Source organism: Rhinolophus sinicus, chromosome 7, assembly GCF_057876585.1.
Source record: "Rhinolophus sinicus isolate RSI-liver-muscle chromosome 7, RSI-T2T, whole genome shotgun sequence".
Lineage (NCBI taxonomy): Eukaryota > Metazoa > Chordata > Mammalia > Chiroptera > Rhinolophidae > Rhinolophus > Rhinolophus sinicus.
In genome coordinates, this window is record NC_142507.1 from 12,527,196 (window position 1) to 12,549,694 (window position 22,499).

At 40.8% G+C, this 22,499-nt stretch overlaps 1 protein-coding gene across 1 annotated transcript in view; it reads left to right on the forward strand.

The window, feature by feature from the left end:
- The first annotated feature begins 784 nt into the window (after positions 1-784).
- Positions 785-22,499, forward strand: part of CPA6 (carboxypeptidase A6) — a 225,829-nt gene continuing 204,114 nt past the window's right edge. The window contains exon 1 of the mRNA XM_019725306.3: positions 785-1,181. Coding sequence (XP_019580865.2) covers positions 1,066-1,181 — 116 coding nt within the window. The 5' untranslated portion in view covers positions 785-1,065. The remainder of the gene's footprint in view (positions 1,182-22,499) is intronic.

Sequence of the window (22,499 nt, forward strand, 5' to 3'; positions counted from 1 at the left end):
CTGGGTGCTGCTGACGTGGAATGACTACAAGAGTTCCCTCAAACCCAGGCAAGTGGCTGCCCCATCCTGGTACAGGTACGCCTGGGGACAGAGGCTGGCTGTCCATCTCCAGGTGCTCTCAGCTTACCCCTATGTACCTACTCACCAAGACGCTTCACTGTGCATTTCAGGACGTGGAATCCGTGTGGAAATTTGTAGGAGAGATTAAAACCTTAAGCCCAGAATGTTCTATGCTTGAGTATTTAGCTCATCCTCAAAGCAATCATTTTTATAAATTAGTTTCATGTGTACAAGACAATGTACAAGTTAGACATTTCACCCCTCACAAAGTGATAACCCCCCTCCCCCATCTGCTACCCCTCTGACATCGTATGTAGCTGTTACAATTCCACTGACTCTATTCCCTATGCTGTACTCCACATCCCGTGACTATATATATATTAAATTATAGTTGACATACAATATTATTCAGCTTCAGCTTCAGGTGTACAGCACAGTGGTCAGGCATCTACACCGTCTGTTCCTCTTTAGTATATGTGCTGCTGAAGCGAGCACACCGTCTGTTCCTCAAACACATCATTTGCAATTAACTTGGGGTCCTCTGTTCTGGAAAGTGATAGGAGAAAGATTGTCCAAAAAAGTTAGAAGCCTAAAGTTGGATAGCAAATCACCCCCACCCCACCCCCCAAAAAACAACAGAGAAGAGTTCCCCACAGGAAGCAGCACCCAGCAAACCACGGCCCTGAGTCAGCACAGGGGAGCCCCAGCCCCGTCCAGGGGAGCCTGGTAAAGCGTCAAGCTCAGCTGCTGGGCTGGGCTGCGTGCGCGGCGGCTTCTCGTCCCAAGACCAAGTCTTAAGAGCAACTTCCCTTCCTCCGCTGCTTAAACACTTTTTTTTTTTTTTTATCCTGTGCCTGGAGAGAAGTGTCACATTTTGCTCACTCCCGACCCTTCTCCCCCAGCCCCTCCCAGAGACGGTGTGCGAGTGCGGAGCGGGTGCCGGGAGCCACCTCCAGCCTCGGGTGACTGCGGTAACTAACTTCCAGCTCCGCTCCCTGCAACGCTATGAAGTTCCTCGGAGAGCCCAGGAGCCAGACAGCTGCTTTTCTGCCTCTTTGCTGGCTCTTTTTGAAGATTCTGCAACCAGGGCACAGCCACCTTTATAGCAACCGCTATGCTGGGTAAGTGGAGCGACTTTTGCGCCCTGCGTGGCTTTTAGTTGGATAAGGGGGCTGATTTGGGTACTGAGCACGCCTCAGTTTTTCGGGTCGGTGGTCGCTGGGTGGATCAGCACACTTTCTTGGCCACCTAAAGTACCATGTATGTGAACTCCCAGCTCTTTGGTTGAGTTCAGTGAGAGAATGCGTTTGGGAGCAAGTGTAGCGTTTCGTACTTTTTATAGTGTGTCCACATAAGCTGTGGACCGCTGTTGAATGGGGTTCTGTCTTTGTCGTAGCTATGGCCAGCGTTTGCAGTATTTGCCTCGGTTGATGCTCGATGGAAAGGATGCTGCTGTACTATGTGATTTATGACCTGAAAACTAAAGCTTCTCCTTTCCAATTGTATGCAGGAGCAGTGGGTTGAAATTCACCAGGGATTAATTTAAGAACTGAGTGTGGTTAGTTAGTTTGTTCGTTTTTCAGTGCTTGTTTGGCCCACAGTGTGGTTATTAGAAAGATATTCAAATCTGAGTGATGCAAATGAGTCCATTCAAAATAAGCAGAATAAAAGTAGCCAACTGTAAAATGTGTTTTTCTGAAGGGACAAACATAGAAGGGGAAGGAAGAACAATTCCCTTTCCCCCCCCCCCCCCCCTCTGTCGGTTCGCGTGCTCTGTGCTTGCCTTTGATGGGGAGGCACAGGCCTGCACATAGAGCAGTGTGTGACTATGCACATCTTCTTATCCTGAAGGCTTGCTGTGGACTAGACAGCATGTGGTTTGCTGGAATTTGCAGGGGGTCGTTCTTTGAATCTGGAAATTACAGCATTCTTGCGTTTTAGAGCTGGAAGAACCTTAAATAGCTCCTCTCGTTCCATTCCTTTCTAAAGAGGAGGAAAACCAGTGTCTTAAATCTTTTTAAAGTAGTCTACTATCACTCAATAATTACCAGTTGAGGAAAGCTTTCATATAGATCTGGATTATGACCGGGGAGTGCCCGGAGATTTAAAGCAAAATTGGTCTTTCTAGGAATAGTGGAGAGAAGAATTTATGTATGTGACCCTGGAAAAGAGAATTGTGTTTCTCTTTTTCTCTGAAAGAATCTGGGCTCTGCCTTTAGAGTCCCCCTGAATGCAGTGCTTACAGAGGGAATTTCAAGAACACGTCCTCAGTTTTAGGGGTTGCAGGCTGGGAGCAGGGGCTTTGGTTGAAATGGAGACTATAGATAGTAATGCAATCCCCAATTTTTCCACCCTAATGTTCCCACGAGAAACATAAAGGAGTTAACATCTGAGGGCTGTTTTTCGGGCTCCCAGACACACACACATGGTCCAGGCTTTACATCCCGTCATTTGTCCCTGCCCTTGGGTAAGGGACCTCGTGTTTAATGACTAATGGTACAGGCTCAGGTTGTGGAGGAATTTACTCTGACTCTTCTAGCTGATTCAGGCCATGTGATAAACATACATCACAGGTTTTGATGTGCCGTGTGACACAGAACCTTGCACCACCACTCAGCTGTGGCCCTTTCCATAATGGCTTCAGTGTGTGGTGTTCCTCAGGGACAAGTTACCAGGCCTGCTGGAGCTGAGCAGGTGTGTGCGCTTTCCTAAGCACCACTTAGCAGAGGAAATGAGCCCAGTGACGGCGCCCTTTTCTTCGAGAATTTGCAGCAACTGGAACCTTTCTGGAGGAAGTTGCACTACCTTTTCTGTTGCTCTGCAGTGAAAGTCATAATTGCCGTTTTCTTTTGAGCTGCTACATGATAAGTTAGTCCCAAATGTATAAATAACCACGTGTCTGAGAGTTGGAAGGAAAAGATGCAACAATGAGAAACTGAAGAAGGCAATCTTACCTGTCCATCACTGCAGAAGCCTAGAGCATCCTAAAAACCAGAAATGTTTCTGGGCACATTCACCATCAAAGGTGGGTGTTTTTTTTAACTTACCTGCGTTACACATATACCTTATTCTCTCGTCACCAAAGACAAATACTGTGTAGGTTTGGGAGTATTTTGTTTTATTTACTTGGGAACTACTTTCTGTAAGATGAGCTCTTCAGTGACCAAGAACCTGATGAGATGACATGGTGGAATAGTATTTAGCATTATTTTTGTCACATTATTTTTGTTGCCCATCCAAAGTTCTAATTCTAAACCACCTCATTTTTATCCCTGATGTAATTTGTTTTGGTTTTGCTGTTAATCATTATGGAGCAGCCCTACTTCTTGCATTTTTATAAATGTATTTTGGTAGGTCTTGGTTAATCGAATAATATGGGATTGTCATCTGCAGGACTCTCAACATGGGTAAAAGATAGAACATTCAGGGCAGACCAGCACGCCCCCACCAAGAGCAGTTATTGAGTTCCATCCTCTTTATAAATAAACTACTAACAATTGGATAGTGTCAATTTTATAATAGGTGTTTAGTAAACGGCAAACTTTAAGTGTCGCAGGAAAAGAATTGTGGCTAGACTACAAGGAAAATCTGATGACAAAAGCTAATAATACCTATTTTGATAGCTATATTAAATTACCCATTTACAAGGGAGATTTAAAAATACATAGCAAAAATAAATAAAAATGCATAGAAAAGGAATAAAGCCAAATGTGGAAAATAATTTGACTTCAAATAACATCTATTGATACTCAACTATCAGAAGGCATTCAAGGCCTCCAAATGCAAGTCAAACTTCCCTGATAAATAAATGTCAGTCAGTGAGTGGATTCCCCCCCCCACCGCCCTGCCCCCCCCCCCCTCCACACACACCCAGGCAGACATCATCTTGTTCTTTCCTTTTCACCCATCTCCTCGTATTCCTGGAAGCAGACCTAGTTATGTATTACACTGTGATATTGAGGGCAAAGACGTAAGGATCTTTTGCCTCACATGAAATTGGGGTAGATTTTTTTTCAGTGATGGTAATAGAGATCTAAGACAATAAAGCGATAAATTCTGGCAATGTTGTAGGCTTACAGTGGCTATGGTTTTTTTGAGAACTACTTACTCAGTACCTCCTTTGTGCGAGTCAATGTAGCATAATGTTTATGTCTTGAAATTCAACTTGCCTGGGTTTCAATTTCTGCTTTCCCATACTTAAAGGCTCTGTTACCTTAAGCTCATCACTTAACCTCTGAGCCTCTGAGACAATGTAGATAATATTAGTTTTTTTGAGGATTAAATACACTAGCATGGATAATGCATGGTTCTTGGTACTTAGTACTTAATGAGGTTGTAAAATAGCTAATACTTAATATAAACATGTATACAAATATTAGTATTCTCAACAACCTTATGCAGGTTTTGGTATTCCCATTTTACAGATAAGCTGAATGAGATACAGGCAGGGTAACCCAAGGCCAGTGCTAACTAACCCAAGGTTACTATAAGGCTACAGTTGGGATTCTAACCCAGCTCTGTCTGACTCTACAAACTAGTACTTCTCTCTCTGCCACCCATTCAGATAGTCAAAAGACTTGCTTCAAAGAAAAACTGAATATTTAATCTTACTTGGGGAACTGATTGTTTCAGGCTAATCAAGGAAAGGACTAGATTATGTAGGTGAAATTGGAAGTTTAACCTTGGTCACCTTTTCTAGGGTGATGATGAGTCACTGAGGATAGATGATTATTAGAAAAGCAGGCAGAGACCACAAGAGATAGAAAAATGGAAAATGAAGAAACTTTAGATTGTCACAAAGAAAACACCAAGAAGTAGCACGGAAAGTGGCTGCGGGTGTGTGTCTTCATTCACTTAACAAGTATTATTCGGATGCCTACTCTGTGCCACGAACAGTAACCAACAGAGCCAGTGCCCTCTGATAACTTGTGTTCTAGTCAGGAAAATAGCCCCACACCCCGCATTAGTATAGAAGCTATAAGTGCTTTTTGGGATGACAGATACTATGGGGATTAACAAGAGAGCTTGATGGACCAAGAAGGACGGGTAGAAATCCCCTCAGGGCCTCACCTACTCTGGTCACCTAGCCCCGCTGTATCTTGGGAGGGGGAGAGAGAGAACTCACTTCCTGCCACCAGCACTACCTCTGGGGATGTAAACCCACTGGGATTGGATCTGCCCGCAAGGACCCCTGACTCCTCCTTCCTCACCCAGTCCTGCATTCATGGAAGACCCTTTCATGTCTCAGAGCAATTCTTCCCCTTCTCTTTTCTTAGGGGTGTAGCTCCCAGGACTCAGCCTTTTCCCCAAGACTGCAGGTGTGAGCAGGCCTGCTTACAGCCACTAGCCAGCGGGTGCATTCTGATTGGCCAGTGTCCGTGCTGTAGCCACAGCCCCGCCCTCTGTCCCTCACCTGCCACCACCCCACACACATCCCAGTTATTTTTCATCCATGGAAGCAGGATATAGAGATTCGGGAATTAGACTTAAAAGGAAATAAGATATATTTTGAAACATCAGTTTGACCCTTGAAATCTGTAAGCAAAGAGGCCCCATATTGGGATATGAAATATTGAAGAGAAGAGGGGTGTGAGAAATACAGCGACTAGGTAGAATAGACAACTTCAGAGACACCGGATGTGTTTCCCCCTACCTAGTCCCCTCTATCTCTCAACAGCACCTTTTAATTCTTTTATCCTCCCAAGGTGACTTCCTTTTAATGCTCTAACCTTCTAGAAACCTGGAGTACAGGAGATCATGCTGGTCATGTGAATCGGAGAGTTACCTTCTGTGTTGATAGTTAAAGTTCTTCTCAGAAAGAATGGCCATAAAGCATCATTTGTCCAAGACCCGCCCAGTTTGCACAAACTGTTCTGGCACAGTAATCGGCAGTGCCCCATTTCAGTCTGAGAAGGGTGCTGATTTGGATGGTAAATGGTGGGGTAAAAATCATTTACTATGATTGCTGCTTTAATGAGCTTTATTTCAAGTGTTCAACTACCCTCTTTACTTCATGCCCAAAGAGCACATTTATCTCCATTTCCTTCCATTCCTGTAAAAAGTGTCCTATTCTCTCCCTTGTAATAGCCACCAGCCATGTCCAGGACTTCTTTATCTCCTCCTAATTGAAAGCAATTTTCTTCTAACCGATCTACCTCTCTCGAGTCCTTTTTCATACTGATGATCTCCCTAAAGTAAGACTTGTTGTGTTACTCCTGGCCCAAAGATCTACTTGGCTTCCTATCGCCAACTCCATCATACTCCTGAATCCTCTGCCTGGCTTTCGAGGCCTCTATAATCAGACTTTCCACCTCTTCTCCTGCCTATGTTTCACTCTGCCTCAGCCCTGAGAGCCCTCTGGAGTCAGGTCAGAGAAATAGCTTCCACAGAGCTCATCTTTTACAAGCAAAGCAGGCAGGCCTCATTCGTAGTAAGGACCTGACGCAAGAAGGCTGTGGTGTGTTCTTTGAGTTGGGGCCTCCTGCTTTGCTATTTACAGATGTGCAGTGCTGCAGCTCTCCCCTCCTCCGACCTGTACTCCTTGGGGATCAGCATTCCCTCTGCCACTGAGCTAGCCAAAGGAGGAGCATTTCAAATGCTCCTGGGCCACTGTCTCCTTGGAGCCCAGTCTGATAATGGAGCCTTTATTTTGTGGTGCCAGGATGCTTTCTGGGTAATACCACTAACATAATGATTTCCACCCCTTGAAATGCAATGAAGGATGTCAATGTTTCATAACTTCACAGCTTATATTGTACGAGTTACAAAAGCATTACATGTTTTTCTGTCTTTGTAAATGGGATTACTGAACAGAAAATAAAACCCTTTTGGGGACTTGGTTTAGAGTCTTCATTACAATTGCAGATAACTGGTTTATAGGATTAGAATTTGCTTTGCCAAATAAATGCTTTCCCAGTCTGCCTCTGGGCATTTGCTTCTTTATGATAAAGTGGAATGCAGAATATAAAGCTTTAGAATCTCTTTCTAGGAAGTATAGGAAATTTCCTAAACTATTAATTATGTTATTAAAGATTGAAGCAAACTTCTGAGTGATTCTCTTCAATAAAATGACCATCTTTGTTCTTTTTCTCACTGTACTTTGAAAATAGACACTAAAATCTTTTTTTAAAAGTTTTACTACGTTATTAAGGATACTATAGAGTTGTTTTGGTTTATTTTTCTTTCTTTTTCTTTCTCTCTCTCTTTTTTTTTTTTTTTTTTTTTTTTTTTGGTATAACAAAGAGCCCTCAAACTCAATGACTTACACAAGAAATGTATTTCTTTCTCGTGTAAAAATACAGAGCAGGTACAGTGAGTTGTGCCAGAAAACCAGGCTTCCTCTGTCCATACCTCTGCCGTGCTCAGCACTCAACTCCAATATGTGGTTCAAGAAGAATCTTCTAGCTCTTGCAGTTCAGCCAGCAGGAAAGTGGAAAATAATGGTCACTCCCCTCCCCTTTAAGAGCACAGTCCACATGTTCAAACATCACTTCCTGCTGTCCGGAATTAGTTAAATGAACTGTAGCTGCAAGGGAGGCTGTGAAATAATGGTCTTGAATTAGGGGGCCAGATCTGGGAGAACATGCTGAGAAATCACTAGCAATATCTCTTTCTCTCTCAGTAGTCACTCTGATATTTAATGATGACCAACCCCTTCTGCCCTCCAGTTGGTTCTCTCGAAGAAGCTATCCACCCAAGTAGGCTTTTAGAATTTTGCACTTCAAACTAATTTAAAGTGTGTACTTTTATTCTGTAAATGGTCTTTTTAAGTCAGAGTGTCAGAACTGGAGGAGAGAAAAAAAATCATAGCCCAGCCGCTTTATTTAATACATAAGGAAACAGCGCTCCAAAACGGTAAAGGGATTTGCAGAGCTCGTTGTGGAGTTAGGACTCAAAACCCAGGTCAGCTGAGTTCACAGCATGCTTTCCAGTTAATAAAAGTATCTTTGGTGAATCCAGAAATCATCTTATCCTTTCCTAGTCCCTAGAGTTGTTGGGGATGAAGCAGAGTGACTTGGCAAGGCTGAGAAGTGTTTAATGAGGGAGGATTTAATTTCATTTCTATAAATATTCGTAGGGTATCTGGTCCTCAGCTAGTCTGGGACGACAGAGATAGAAGAGCCATCCACGTGCACAAGCAAAATGAGTAACTCGGACAAGTAAACAAACAATTCCAACTCTGGGATCACGGTGCCCTCAGGGAAAATCCTTGGTGCCGGGTGAGCGCAGGGGAGGGTAACTTAATCCAGACTGAAGGGTGGAGAGAAAATCAAGGAAGCCTTCTTGGATGCCAGATGAGTCTTAAAAGACAAACAGGAATTTGAGTGGATTATTAAATTGCCAAGGTATTTTACATTTTCCTTTTAAATGATTCATAGTTAAAGGACATGGCCCTGATCTCAGTCATACTGTGTTTCCCCGAAAATAAGACTTAGCTGGACATTCAGCTCTAATGCGTCTTTTGGAGCAAAAATTAATATAAGACCCAGTCTTATTTTACTATAAGATCTGGTTAATATAATATAATATAATATAATATAATATAATATAATATAATATAATAAACATAATAAGAGACTTGGTCATATGAGACCCAGTCTTGTAATGTAATATAAGACCGGGTCTTATATTAATTTTTGCTCCAGAAGACACACTAGAGCTGATTGTCTGGCTAGGTCTTATTTTTGGGGAAACACAGTCAAAAACAAGTGGAAATTAGGTTAAATCTTTTCAAACATGGAATATATTGTATGTGCAAAGAACTACAGGCGAGAGGGCTTGGTCAACTCTAGAAAATTGGAGCCATTAAATATGACTAGAATAAAGGGTATTTCTCTTGATGGGACTAATGAAAGGTATGTAAGGCTTTAAGCCTATGTCCCATAACATGGGGTTCTGACTTCTTCCAAAGGTTACAGTGTGCTGATGAAAAATTTTAAATAGTATATATAGATAATTTGATTTTTTAAAGAGAGTTCCATCTGCCATCATTGAGAACAGATGACATGAGGCTTGAAGATTGGAGGCAAGAGGAGTGGGATATCATGGTGACCATGGGAATATGTGTTACAGCCTGGCTTATGGCAGTGACATTCGAAGGAAATGGAGACAAGCAATTAAAGGACTATCTAGGAGGCACAATTTTCACAAGTAACCAAAAAGAAGAGGAAAGAGGAAATAGTGTAAAGTAATTCTTAGGATTTTGTAACTAGACTGAACTCTTTGCAGAGAAGTTAAGTGCTGTTTGAATATGTGTAGTCTGAGGTGCCTGTAAGATGCCCAGTTGGATAGATGGGTCTGGAGCTCGAGAGAGATCTAGACTGTGAAACAGATTCCAGTAAGTGATGTGTAAATAGAATCTCTTGAAATCTTGAGTGTAGGATGGAGCACCCAGGAAACACTCATTACATGAAAAGAATAGAGAGCCCCAAACTGAACAGAACAGAGGAGAAAAGCCAGAGAAGAAACTAGTATAAAGGCCTAGAAAGAGTAAGAAACCCAAGACATGTCAGAAATCCTGGAATATAAGAGATACAAGAAAGGAGAAGTCCGTCACATCAAGAACTGCAAAGTTGTATCCATTGGTCTGGCCATTAAGAAATCAATTGTGTTATTAGCAAAGGTGCTTTTGGTGGAGTAGTGAGTAAAAACCAGAGCACAGTAAGCTGAGAAATGACTAGGATGTGAGGAAATTAGCAGGGAGTGAAAACCATAAATCCAAGAAGTTGACCCATGAAGGTGGGGTGGTGATGGAGGTGGAGAGTCGATAACTCGAGTTGAAGAAGCATTTTATTATTTAGCTCTTCTTAAAATATGGCCATGTCTTTTCTGTATTATGTGAGATGGTAAGAATAAGAAGAGAGGGAGAGCCTGTAAATAAAAGAGAGGGTATAATGAAGTTGAAGTTAGGTCTCAAGAGACAGAAAGCTAGCTGGCCTGTCTTTTCTCTGTCACGTAGGAGGAGAGATCCTGGTCCCGTGAAGAGATAGGGGACCCAATAAAAGGAGAGATGACTTGGTTTTATAATGTCCCTGCGGGGGACATTTTAAAACTTGGACCTTCAGAGGGATCACCAAGCATTACTGAGGGGCCAGCTGATGGTAGAGATGAGTCTGTAATGGAACCATGAACCCCGCTCCATGATTTTTTTTTTTTTTTTTTTTTTGAGGATCATTCCGTGTTTCCTCATGTTATCTGGAACATGACACCATGGACCCCATCATTAGCTCTATTACAACAATTCCAAAAAAGGGTGAGGGATATACCTTTAAACAAGCCCTTAGGAAGCCAAAAAACCAAGTCATGCAAGATTCATGCCAGAAATTACCCCCATCTATTCTCTTCTTTTCTTCTCTGTGTCTACAAGATAGGCCTCTGTGGCCTGTGTCTGGCTCCTTTCTCTAGCACTTTAATGGAGGGCAGGAGGAGACAAAGGGAAGGTTATTTCTTCCTCAGCCTTCCTTCCCTGGTTTCAGTGACACAGCTCTGATGGTAGCTGTTAACCTCTGTAGTCATGGCTCCTGCTGGACACGCTGCCAAGGCCCAGCTCTCCCTGCTCTCTAGAAGATCATTTTTTCTTTCCTCCTTTTGTCCCTTCAGACCCAGGAATCCCTCATCACTGGGAACGTCAGCATCTCTTGTCTGTTCCCTTACCCGGCCCACATCTCTATAAATAACTCCTTTATTAAAGTCTCTTCAGTTGAATCATCTGAGCAGAGATCTGTTTCTGCTGGGACTCTGACTGAGAAAGAAACCAAGCTGGAATTGAAAGCAGAAAGAGTACTCATTTAACTCTGAAGATTTGTGTTAGAGAAATTTCTGGAGCTCAAAATGAAAGGAAACAGGGCAGAAATGAAAACAGCAGTGGAAGAAAGAGAGGATAAGGAAAAGGCTGCCAGTGATTTCTATTTCTCTAGCATTGCCTGAAATGATAAAACACTTTATAAATTGGAATATAATCTAAGGTGTTATATTCGGTAAATTAGGATGTCTAACATTAGTTGGAAAGGCTCTCATGTAGACACATCCTGTTACAAAATTGATTACCTTTTCCATTACCTTCTATCTTACTGGAGAATTAAGTAAAAGATCTATGAAAATGTCTAAGTGTCTTCTTAGCCAAGTGAATGGGCCTCACCTCTCCCTCCTCCTGTCAGTCACCTAAGAACTGGAAGTACCATCTTCTCCATCTTTCCAGGCCTCCCACCCTCATCCCAGGACACTTAGTGACCAAGTACCAGGAGAACTAATGATGACTACCTGCCATCGTTCTTTATTCCCAAGTAGGGTCAGAAATCTTCAAAGTAGAGAGAGAGACAGAGTCTCTACCTCCTGAGGGCTTCTGTTTTAATCCAACAATCTAAACTGGAAAAATAATTTGAAAATACAAGTATATGAAGTCAACACACCCTCCTCTTGCTCTTTCTCTACCTTTGTTTTCTTAACACATACATCATGTATGTTTAGAGCATCTCAGTCTTAGGTCACCAACTGCTGAAATATGAAACTTCTATGTGATCACACATTTTATTACCAGGTAAGCATCCTGGTCTCTGCACTTACAGAATCTGTAACCATTTGCACATGGGACCTCATCTGCCATCTTTTCATTTCCCCATCTACCTTTCAGATTGTCCTCTTATTGGGCTGATTCCTCAATCACCTCAATGTTGTGTACTAAGCTCCTTTTTGTAATTTTTGTGAGTGTAATGAGAACAGAAGACTTGTAACAAGATATGATTGGGACCCTATTATAGCTTATCAATCATGTGTCCATGGAATGTACATAATGTGTGTATTATGATGTGATGGCAATGTATTTGGCCTCAAAATTGGGACACATGGGGAAGGTTAGAAGCATTTGGGATGAGCCTGTGTAGCGAGATGGTCAGACTAGTTAGAAATTTGCTGCTGAGAAGAGTTCTCGGCCCTTGACTTACGGGGCAAAAAAGGACACATGTGGGAGAGTCCATCTCTCCCTGTTTTCAGATCTTTGTGTGAAAGCAAAGGGCAATGATTGCAAGGGACAAATAGAAAATTACCTTAATATCTGATAGGAAAACCACTTTCATGTCACCTAGAGAAATACTGTCTGCCTTGTTTCCTCTGCCTAAAATGAAGGTTTCTTTTCTCTTTTCCCCTAGAAGCCTAGTTTGCTGAGGTAGCTCACTCTCCACAACAGTTCTAAAAACTCTCCAATTACTTCAAGCCCCCAGTCTGCCTAACCCTCCCTTCCTCCCAACCCCAAACCTTTTACTAATAAATAAGAGCAAAGAAATGTACCTTTCCTTTCCTGATAAGATAGAGGCCATGCAGCATCTGACCTGAGTTATCTGGGTTCCATCATCTCTGCTTCAAACTATACAGGTCCTTTTTCCTGCCTCTTCTTTCCGATACAGTATCTCATTCATTCAGTCAATACTGTTTGTTGAGTGCCTACCACATGCCCAATACTATTTTAAAGCCTAAGGGCAGACAGAGGTTTAAGTGCTAGGAATATAGCACTGTTTTAAGCACCGGTGACTAAAAATAGTCTTTCGTGGGATTTACATTCTACTGGGATGACAGAAAATTAATAAACTATAGTGTTAAATTCTGATAAGGGTTATGAAGCTGGATTAAGCATAGAAAGGGGGTAAAGAGTGTCAGGAGAAGAAGTAAGAGGAATAATAATGTGAGACCAGGAGCCAAGTGAAAATCTGAGGGTAGAAATTTCCAGGCACAGGGAACAGCAGATGGCATGGGAGCCTGGTTGGCATGTCCCTGGATTCTCAGACCTTCAGGGTCAGGGTCACCTGGCAACTTGTCAGAGGTGCAAATTCGCCACACCCTCCCTCCCCATCAGGAATGCTGGGGGAGGGCCCAGCAATCTGGGCTTTAAGGAGCCCTCTGGGTGATGGAAGCAAAAGTTTGTGGAACCACCGTGGAAGACAAGCACCAAGGTGACATGGAGGCTGGAGTTGCGTGGTTGAGGGGAGCAGTTACTCACCCTTTGTTCCTGCTGCGCCCCTGTAGATGTCCCTCTATGTATCAGGTTGGTGCAAAAGTCATTGCTGTTTTTGCAACTATTTTCAACGTTGTAAACCGCAATGCCTTTTGCACCAACCTAATATTTTCTCGTTACACTGTGAAACGTCTCAAAATCACCTCCACCTCTCTCGCTCTGTGCCTTTGATTACAGGGCACATTTCTGAGGATGCCCTCCCTCCTTCATGCCCGCCTGCCTGCCTTTCATGAGTCAGTTCAAACACGACTCCTCCAGCCACCAATCAGCTGTGATAGCTCCCTCCTCTGAAATGCCCTAGCGTTCTATCTGTCATTTATAACAGTCACCACATACTGCTGCGTACTCTGGTTGTCTGTGCATAGCCTGTCTTCCCTTGTTGGTTATAAGCAAGGTGGAGAAAGGTGTTATATCTTATTCTTAACCTGTATTCTCACAATCCCCAGAATTTGACATATTCAGTAAAAGTTTGGATGGATGGATGGATGGATGGATGGATGGATGGATGGATGGAAAGGAGGGAAGGAGAGAGGAGGGAAAGAGAGGAAGGCCGGCAAGGAAGGAAACTAATAAATTAGGAATCAAACTGCCAACATTTGCACGCGGTTTTGCCAGTAGGTTTCATCCACGACTAGTGGGAAATAGAAACCATTTGTCCCTTATGGCTGCAGGAGAGATGTGGGGACCCCTAGATCTGTCACATGTGCCTAAGTGTGATATTCCCCACCCTCATGTCATTTTCTCCCTGTTCAGTGTGTTTTGGGAATCACTTATTTGATGGCACAAGTTTGGTCTCAGATGTTTTACTTATACAAGCTCCTAAAATTGCTTTGAACGGCATTCTGCGTTGGGGAGATTTCTGAGGCTAAGCCACTGCTTCCTGCCTAGAGCCAGAATGGAACCATCTGGTCAACATGTTTACTGGCCATTGCCTTTTACCAAATTTAGAGAAGTGACCCTTGCCTTGTTGTTTTATCCTCTAAGGAATATGTATGACATCATCTGAGATTACAGATCACTCCTCAATCATCAATTCATGTTGAGGTTAACGTCTTCTGTAGTCTGTGAACACTTTTACGAACCAAAGGCCTTCTAATTTATCTCTCAGAATTTTATTGGTCATGCTCTTACTTTTAGCTCATCTTTTTCTAACTCTTTAGATGTCTTGATGCAGTAAGAATATAAGTTGGTTTGCAATTCCTATAACTCAGTTCACCAACTCAGATCACCGTATAAATTCCAGGGGCCAGAGAAACAGAATGGCCCCGGAATGTATAGGCAGTTTCCCTTAAAATACGCTAATAATAAAAACTTGAACAGATGGAATTGATCAAATAAAGTGCTGTGTGGTTCAAAATGTCCTGAGACTTTACAGCCTTTGGTGTTTAGAGTGCAGCATGCTTCCCATGGCAGCACTCAAGCTTTAGTAAAATCTGTAAATATCCAGAGAGAAATTGTGTGAAATCAGTTGGTCCCTATGAGAAAGGCTTCGTTTCAGAAAGCCTTGAAGGAAGGAGCTGTGGAAGAAAAAAGTAGGGGCAGATCAGGACCAGCTGAGAAATAGCAAGGGGATGGTCCCAAGGTAGACACTTGCTAATATATAGTTCCCCAAGAAAGCCTATGGCATGGCAAAGGACTTGTCACCGGCTTGGCCTTTTTGTTCGTATGGGAAAAAGCATTTGTTTGTTCCTTCAATGCAACTTCTATAGAGAGCATTTAGCTAACAGATGAATAGCTCACCATGGGCCCAGCTATTGGTAGGTTATTCCTTTCTCAGAAAGAGATCTTAATAAGAAAAAAGTCAGATGAAGTGCTAAAGTGAAATTATTGCCAATTCAACCAACTCCCCCAGAATTAAGCATTCTAAACCAACCAGTGGAAAGATGCAAAATCAACATGATAACCCTGTCTAATTTCTGTAATAGCAAATGGCAAGTACTTAAAAGACTGATATACTGAAAATGGAAAACTCTGATGGTAAATATTTCGCAAAGGTTTTGTACTCTTATACATGTTGTATAATTTATTTACAAATCATTAAACGCAGCTCTAGTAAACATATTTTACCTTTAAGTACTATGAGTTAGCCTAAGATTCTTCTGTTCACTTCATAGTACAAGGGGAAGCCAGTTCTTCATTTCACCCAAACTAAAAATATCCATTAACTTCAAAGAATAGAAATGGCCAAGTGGGGGCCCATGAGACTAGTACACGGTAAGTGGTAAGACCTGTAATTTTCTTTCCCTGCCATCACCATTAAGGACACATGGTGATCTTGCTTTCTCAGTTCAAGCCGTAATTCATATCTCCCATACTTTGTGGAACACTTTATAGTCTTTATCTATTTGTTTTATTGGACTTTAAGCAGCTTATGGGGCTCCTCATTTAACAATTTGACTAAGACATGCAAGCCCATCTTTCTTGACATTAATAGAAGCAAATAATTGTTTTCTTTCGTAGCATTTATCCTCCAGAACATTACTTAACTTTCTCCTGAGCTCTCAGAATGCGCTTAGGTAGCACGTATCACTTCGCATTGAATTGTCTGTTTAACTGTTTCTTCTTCCTGACTAACCTGTACACTTTTGGGGGGAAGGAACCCCGTCTTATTCTTCAAGCCCAATCTCTACACGGACTACAGATACCTTTACGTTTTATTACTGTGACCCCTGTACCTACTGAAGTTGAACCACAATAAGTTGCCAACGTTTGACTGTTTTTTATCTAAAATAACAATTTCATATGGCTCAGCCCAACATAAGCTTTAACTAACTCTGAAAATTGAAGACATTTTTTCCGTGCTGTGGAAATACTAGCAGTTTATATGCAGATTTTCCATGAAAGTAGCAAAGATCTATCAAGTTCACAGAGTGTCTTGTTAGAGCTTCTCAAACTTTAATGGGCAAATGAATCACCAGGGCATCTTGTTAACAATGTTGATTCAGCTTCCAGAGGGCTGGGGTAGGGCCTGAGACTCTGCATTTCTAAGGGGCTCCCAAGTGCTTACATGCGATGCTATGTAAGTTCTAGATCTGCAACTAGTAATCTCTGTGACTTTAATAAGTCAAGGAATCTTCCTGGACTTTGCTTTCTGTAATGTGTAGGGAGTCAATTGGTGGTCTATTCTTTCCAAGTCCAAGTTTATGACCTGCCAGGGTCATATTTACATATGTGATTAGAGTCTGTACAGCAAAAGGTTAGGGGCACGAGCTCCATCCTGAGACTGCCTGGGTCCATGCCCCAGCTTTTCCATTAACTTTGTGACCTTGGAGAGAGTTACTTCATCTTTCTATGCCTCAGTTTCCTCATCTGTAAAATTGAACTAATATTGAATTAGTTCATATATGTAAAGTAAGACAGAACCTAACACAAACACAATTATTGTCAGCTATGTGCAGCATTGGTAGTTGCTGTAGTTTCATTTCTGAGAAGCTTTCCTAAGAGAATTATGTAAAATATAGGCTAAAATTTAGAGTGTACAGAAAGATGTTTACCACCAATTTGTTATTTATTTTATCAAAACCTGGGAAGCTACCTAAATGTTCAACAGTAAGAGAAAGGTTAATTATGGTACATATTATGGCATCTTTGTGCCCGTTGTAAATGTCTAAAAATAATTTTTAATGCTAGAGAGACAATACAAAATGGGGAGAAAACAGGATACAGAACTGTATTAACAGCTTAAGTTTAACTATGGTTTCTTACATATGATATAGTTCACCATATCTGGGAAGAAAATGCTCCAAAATATTAAGTGATTATTATGACCAAGTGATAGCATGAGAAGTGATATTTTTCCTTCCTCCTTACACTGTTTTTCTGTATTTGCTAATTCTACATGAAGCATGAACTACTTTTATATTCAGAGAAAACATAATTTGAAACATGTGTAAGTCCCCACCCCCCACCCAACCTCGCCAAAAAATCAACCCCAAAACAAGGATTTCAGCTTCTGTGGTGCCTTATGCCAAAACTGTTCTAGAAGCATTACAAATAAGAATCAGAAGTCAGTAAATTTAATAATATGACACTCAGGGCCAAACTAATGACTACAAAGTGAAACAAGCATGTTCATTTTTTATTTCTGAGTGAAAATGAGATTGTTGGGTATTCCAACGAAGCATTAAATGGCCAAACGGGCTGCCTGGCTGCAAGTCACATAGATCCTGGGGAGAGTGTAAAAGAGGGGAGCAGGCCGTAAGGCTTTTCAGTTTAGAATCGTAGCAGAAACAACCAGCGTCATGCTGATATGTGCATTTAAGTAGATGGGTTTTCAGATGGAAGCCTTTCAGTAGTCTCAGTGCCACAGTACGATTAAATCTGTATTTAGATTTTCATTTAAAAGTTATTACAATGGGTCAGGAAAAAGCATTTGAAGTGACGAGAGGGAAAACCCGTTATGCTTTTACATTTATTCCCCTATGACATATATTTTTCCCAGCCGGAGCTAGCCCATTCTATTTTGAAAAGAAATTCAGAAAAAATATTTGCTAGCAGGTTCCCACACCATCAATTTCTTTTTAAAGCTGCCATAATACTGATAATCGGAAACTAGTTCAGGTTGAATGTCTTTTAACTTGCGAGAGAAGATTAACTGCTCTTTCATCTTGCCTCTGTGGAGCATGGGTTGAGAGGAAAGTTTGTCTGCATAAAAATTCTACTACTCTACTGCCGGATGAAATCCCTCATCCTTAATTTTTATATGACTTTTAGTACTTTGAACTTCTCACTTTTTGAGTAGCTATCACCTGTGATCTATGGATGCGTGAGTCTTTCCCTAACCAGTAACTTCAACTTTAAACCTAAAAGAAAAAGAACATGGGAATAAAAATTACTTTTGAATCACTTGCAAATCATGTTTCTTTGCCTCCCTCTTGTGCCCTCTAGAAACTTGATTAAAGAGAATTTTGTCTTAAAACAGAGGCTTTTGATGAAAGAATATTGAAAAAGATTCGATTTACAGCTGTGTGTCTGACTGCAGTTTAATTCTGGGTAACTAATTGTCATCCAGAAAAATAGGTCTCCAAAATAGGATGCCCCCCAAAACATTATATATCTAACATTTGTTTTAGCTCATCCTTATTTTTATTTTTGTATGTTTTATAATATAGATAATATGTTGGTATATTAAATGGTACATATAAATGGAAATGACTTTAAAATCAACATATAGAGATTGAAAGTGCTCACAATATTCAATCACGGAGCATTGGAAGTGGAGCTAATGATGACCTCAAGGTCCCATTCAGCCAGCCAACAATAGCATATACTGGGACCTATATTTATTAGCAAATTTGTATCGAGCACCTAAATGTCCCACATTGTTTCAGATGTTACTAATATAACGGGTTCAGAATAAGGCAGGCAAAGCCTCTATTCTTGTGAAGCACATATTTTCATGAGGAAGATAGATAATGTGCAAGTAAACAAACAATAATAATTACAGATTCTTACAACAGCTGTGATATAAATAAATAAGATACTGTGATTTTCATTTATTCAATCAACAAATGTTGATTGATGATCAGCTATGGACCTGGTCCTGTACTAAGCATCCTGCCACAAATAGATGTGCTTCTTTCACTGAGATTACACTCAAGTCAGGGTGGCAGATGTTAATTACAACTGTGATTAAAGTTGTAAAGAAGGACAGTGTGCGACCAGTTCTGAAGGAACTGACAGCTACAAATTGGGGGACGAGTGTAAGACGGGGTGGCTTTCTGAGGATGTTTTCTGAAGACACTGTTTAAGGTGGGGCTTTGAATGATGCGTTGACGGGCGATGGTTATTATAGCACATGAGAGCTGGTGAGAAATGTGTGGTCTCCACCTCGGGAGAAAGGAGCAATGGGTACGTGAAGTTCCCACTGCTCACTGATGATTTTTAATGGTGTAGTTGTAAATGAAAACCTGGGCAGTAGCTTGCTATCATTTGTATGTATCTCATAGATTATCTCAGCTGCTTCTCTTCTGAACCTGCAACATTTAAGTGGTGTTTTAAATTCTGATGTGTATAAAAACAGTGCAGGCGCCTTTCCTAAACTCAGTTTCTTTTTTAAAATTATTTATTTTTTTCAGTTACAGTTGACATTTCATATTTTATATTAGTTGCATGTGTACAGCAGAGTGGTTAGACATTTATATAATGTATGCTGTGATCCCCCAATTAATCTAGTACCCAACTGTCACTACATATAGTTGTTGCAACATTATTGCTCAGTTTCTAAACTCTGCAAGTAGACGTGGTCCTTCCATCATAGGCACATCTAAAACTGTAAAATGGTGCTCAGTGGGGCCGTTTACTTTGTGTACAGAGCTTTTGGAATATTAGCTTCAAGAGGCAGTTGGGCTGCTGTGAGTTGGCTATAGAGTTGGAAGGGGAGGTTGGAGGGAAATGTTAAAAGGAAATCTCAGATGTGATTAGTAAGTATGTGAGGTTTACCAAAGGCGACACGCCACATGCGGAATTCAGACCCAAATGCCAAGAGGCTGTACAGGCAGAGATGGATGACAATATGAAAAGGTCACATAGGAGGAGAGACATCTTCTATTCAATACTCTGAAGTAATCATGCACTTTGTCTACAGAAATCTTCAGGGGACATTTGTGAGAGTGAACATACATCCTTTGCTCATTTTTCTTTTGCTTCTTGTTTTTTTGTATGATTTTTTTGAGAGAACCATCAATAGCACTATTAATCCTTTATATCTTATATATATTGCATGCTTTTTTTAAAAAAACAAACAAAAAAACACCAGTTCTCAGTTTTTTGGGTTTTTTTTTTTTTTTTTTTTTTTCCAGGTTTTCTGTAAGGCAAAACACAATACAAACAAGTTTAATGGTTATAAATTCAAATTCTTAATTTTTCCTCCTTGGTGGCATTTAGATATATGTACCTTGTTTCTTCCACTCAAAATGTTATACAAATGTTCTGGGTTTTTTTCTTCTGGTATTGCAGACTTTTTCTTTAGGCCTTTAATCTATATGGAATTACTCTGTGTGTGTGTGTGTGTGTGTGTGTGTACAGTGTGAGGAAGAATACAACTTAATTTTAGAAGGCTATTCATGGAAGAGGACATTGAGTAGAAATGAGAAGGTGCATTTCCCTTATAAGGAAATGCAAAATAAAGCAATCCAATGCCATTTTACATTAATCAGATTAGCAAAACTATAAAAGCTTGAAAGTGCTCAGTGCTCAGTGCTGGTGAGGGTGTGGAAGGAATTGGAACCACACACAGTGCTGGTGGGAACATGAGACTGCTACACATTCCTGGGAAAACAATCCAGCAGAAATGAGTAAGATTTAAGATCCTTGCATTCTTGTGCAGGGCCAGCCCATTCATTAGAAAATACCTGCCCGGAATAAAAGAACTAGTAGCATGTGGGTTACAATGTTTATTGCAACACTGTATGTAGTGATTAAAAAAACAAACAAACAAACAAACACTAAACTAAACCTGAAATTCCATCAATAAGGGAATGATTAGAAAAATCATGATATACTATCTCTCTATACTATGGGATATTATGAAGCTATTCCAAAGCCTGAATTATGAGCACATACTGATCTAGAGGAATGTGCATAAGATATTGTGAAATGAATATAGAAAGTTTGAGAATGTGTATGATCTTATTTTTGAAATATGCTCGTTTTTACATTGTGGGGATGTTCCTTTGGGATGTTGTTCGTGTTAATTCTTTTCCTTTTTATCTTTTTAGGAGGTGGGGAGGGATTGGTGGCAGTGGTATTTTTGTGAAGGTAGATGACCTTCTCCCTTAAACATTAAAATGACCTGATATAGCAACATGAGAGATTTAATTTTATCACATAATTATGTATTTCCTAAGAAGTAGATGAAGAAAGAGAAATCTGAGCTCTGTTTTGATTTACATGTCATGGGTATGTCATTATGTTCCTGGTATCTCTTTTGGGAGAAATAAAGAAGAAAATATCAAATGCTGCAAACGCCCCTGAAATAAGGGCATCATAGGGCAAGGTGATAATGTTTCCCCTGCAATTTTTACCTTTGTGCTAGTTAAAGACCAAGATTTATAACTCCATAAATTAGTGTCTGTTTCAGCTCACTAGAGAAGGACCAAGGTTTTCTCACGGGAAAGACTTAGCACCTTGATGCCCACAACTTAGCATATGGAACATAAAAGCCCATCCTGGGTCACAGATTCCTTCACTGAGTCTCCTGGTCATGAATGATACATCTAGAAAGAGCTGAGCTGACCTCAAAGCTGATTAATTCTCAGAATTACCTGCAGATTTAACAAATGGAAATAGAGCCCCACACCCTCCACCCCACGGACATACCCCAAATATACTAACTCAGAGTATCTAGAAATTGGGCCCAGGAATCTATTTTGTAAATAATTATCAAGTGATTTCGATGTGTTTCATCTATAGACTAGTGTTCGTCAACCACTGATGAAGTTTCTCCAATAAGAAGGTCAAACTATGTGCCAAAGGCAAAGAGGCAGTAATGGCAGCCAGTGTTTGTAAAAACCCTACATAAAAAGATACCTGTTAGTGCTAAGCCCTCCTGCACAGCTAGCAGATGCGTAAAATTCAAACATGTCTGCAAAATTTCTTTTTTTTTCATTTTTAATGGAAGCCATTAATCGTTGACAGGGGTTTTTGTTAAAGTAACATACCAGCTTTGCCATGAGAAGTGTCACCCTGAGCCTCTATTATTAATCTGTACCTGACCTTCTCAGTCTGTGTCCTGATATTGTGTCCTAGTCTTCAGCCACAATGCATATACTCGGTGCCCAAAACTCAAAGTCGTCCGGGCAACACTGTCCTTTGAAAACGTTACAGTAGTAAATCTGGTGTACAAATCTTAACTGTATATTCTTTACTTTTTTGAGTAATGGATGTGTGACTTATTTAAACGTTGGAAAAAAAAAATTTATTGGCACCAGACACCAGACCTTCAATATCTGAAACCCTGGAAAAATATCAGCGCTTATGGAGAAAGAAAGACCAAGAGGAAAGGGAACCTTTTAGAAACACTGAGACAAAGCAAACGGCATGCGTGGTATTTCTCGTTAGCCTCGAAGGCAGTAAAGTACCAGATGTCATACAACAAAGTCTGAGGGGACTGTGTAACCTAATGGGCGTAGCCAGCGTGCTCAGCTTTTAAAAGCTCTCGTGCTTATAAAAACAAGCCACTTGGCACCATTAACTCCATATGTGCGACTTAGGACTTTTTCCCAGCCTGCATTTGATTTATTTAAACATTCATAATGCTTACCTTTTGTGTTAAAAGGGAGGATATAAGTGAATAAGATGTTTGTTCAGCCCCTGAAATGGGGTCTGTCACATAGTAGGCTGCTTAGTAAATATTTGGGGACAGTATTACCTGCTGCCTTCTATTGGTGCAGTTGGAAAAGGAAAGATCAAATGAAGTTGACCTCCCTAACGTTAA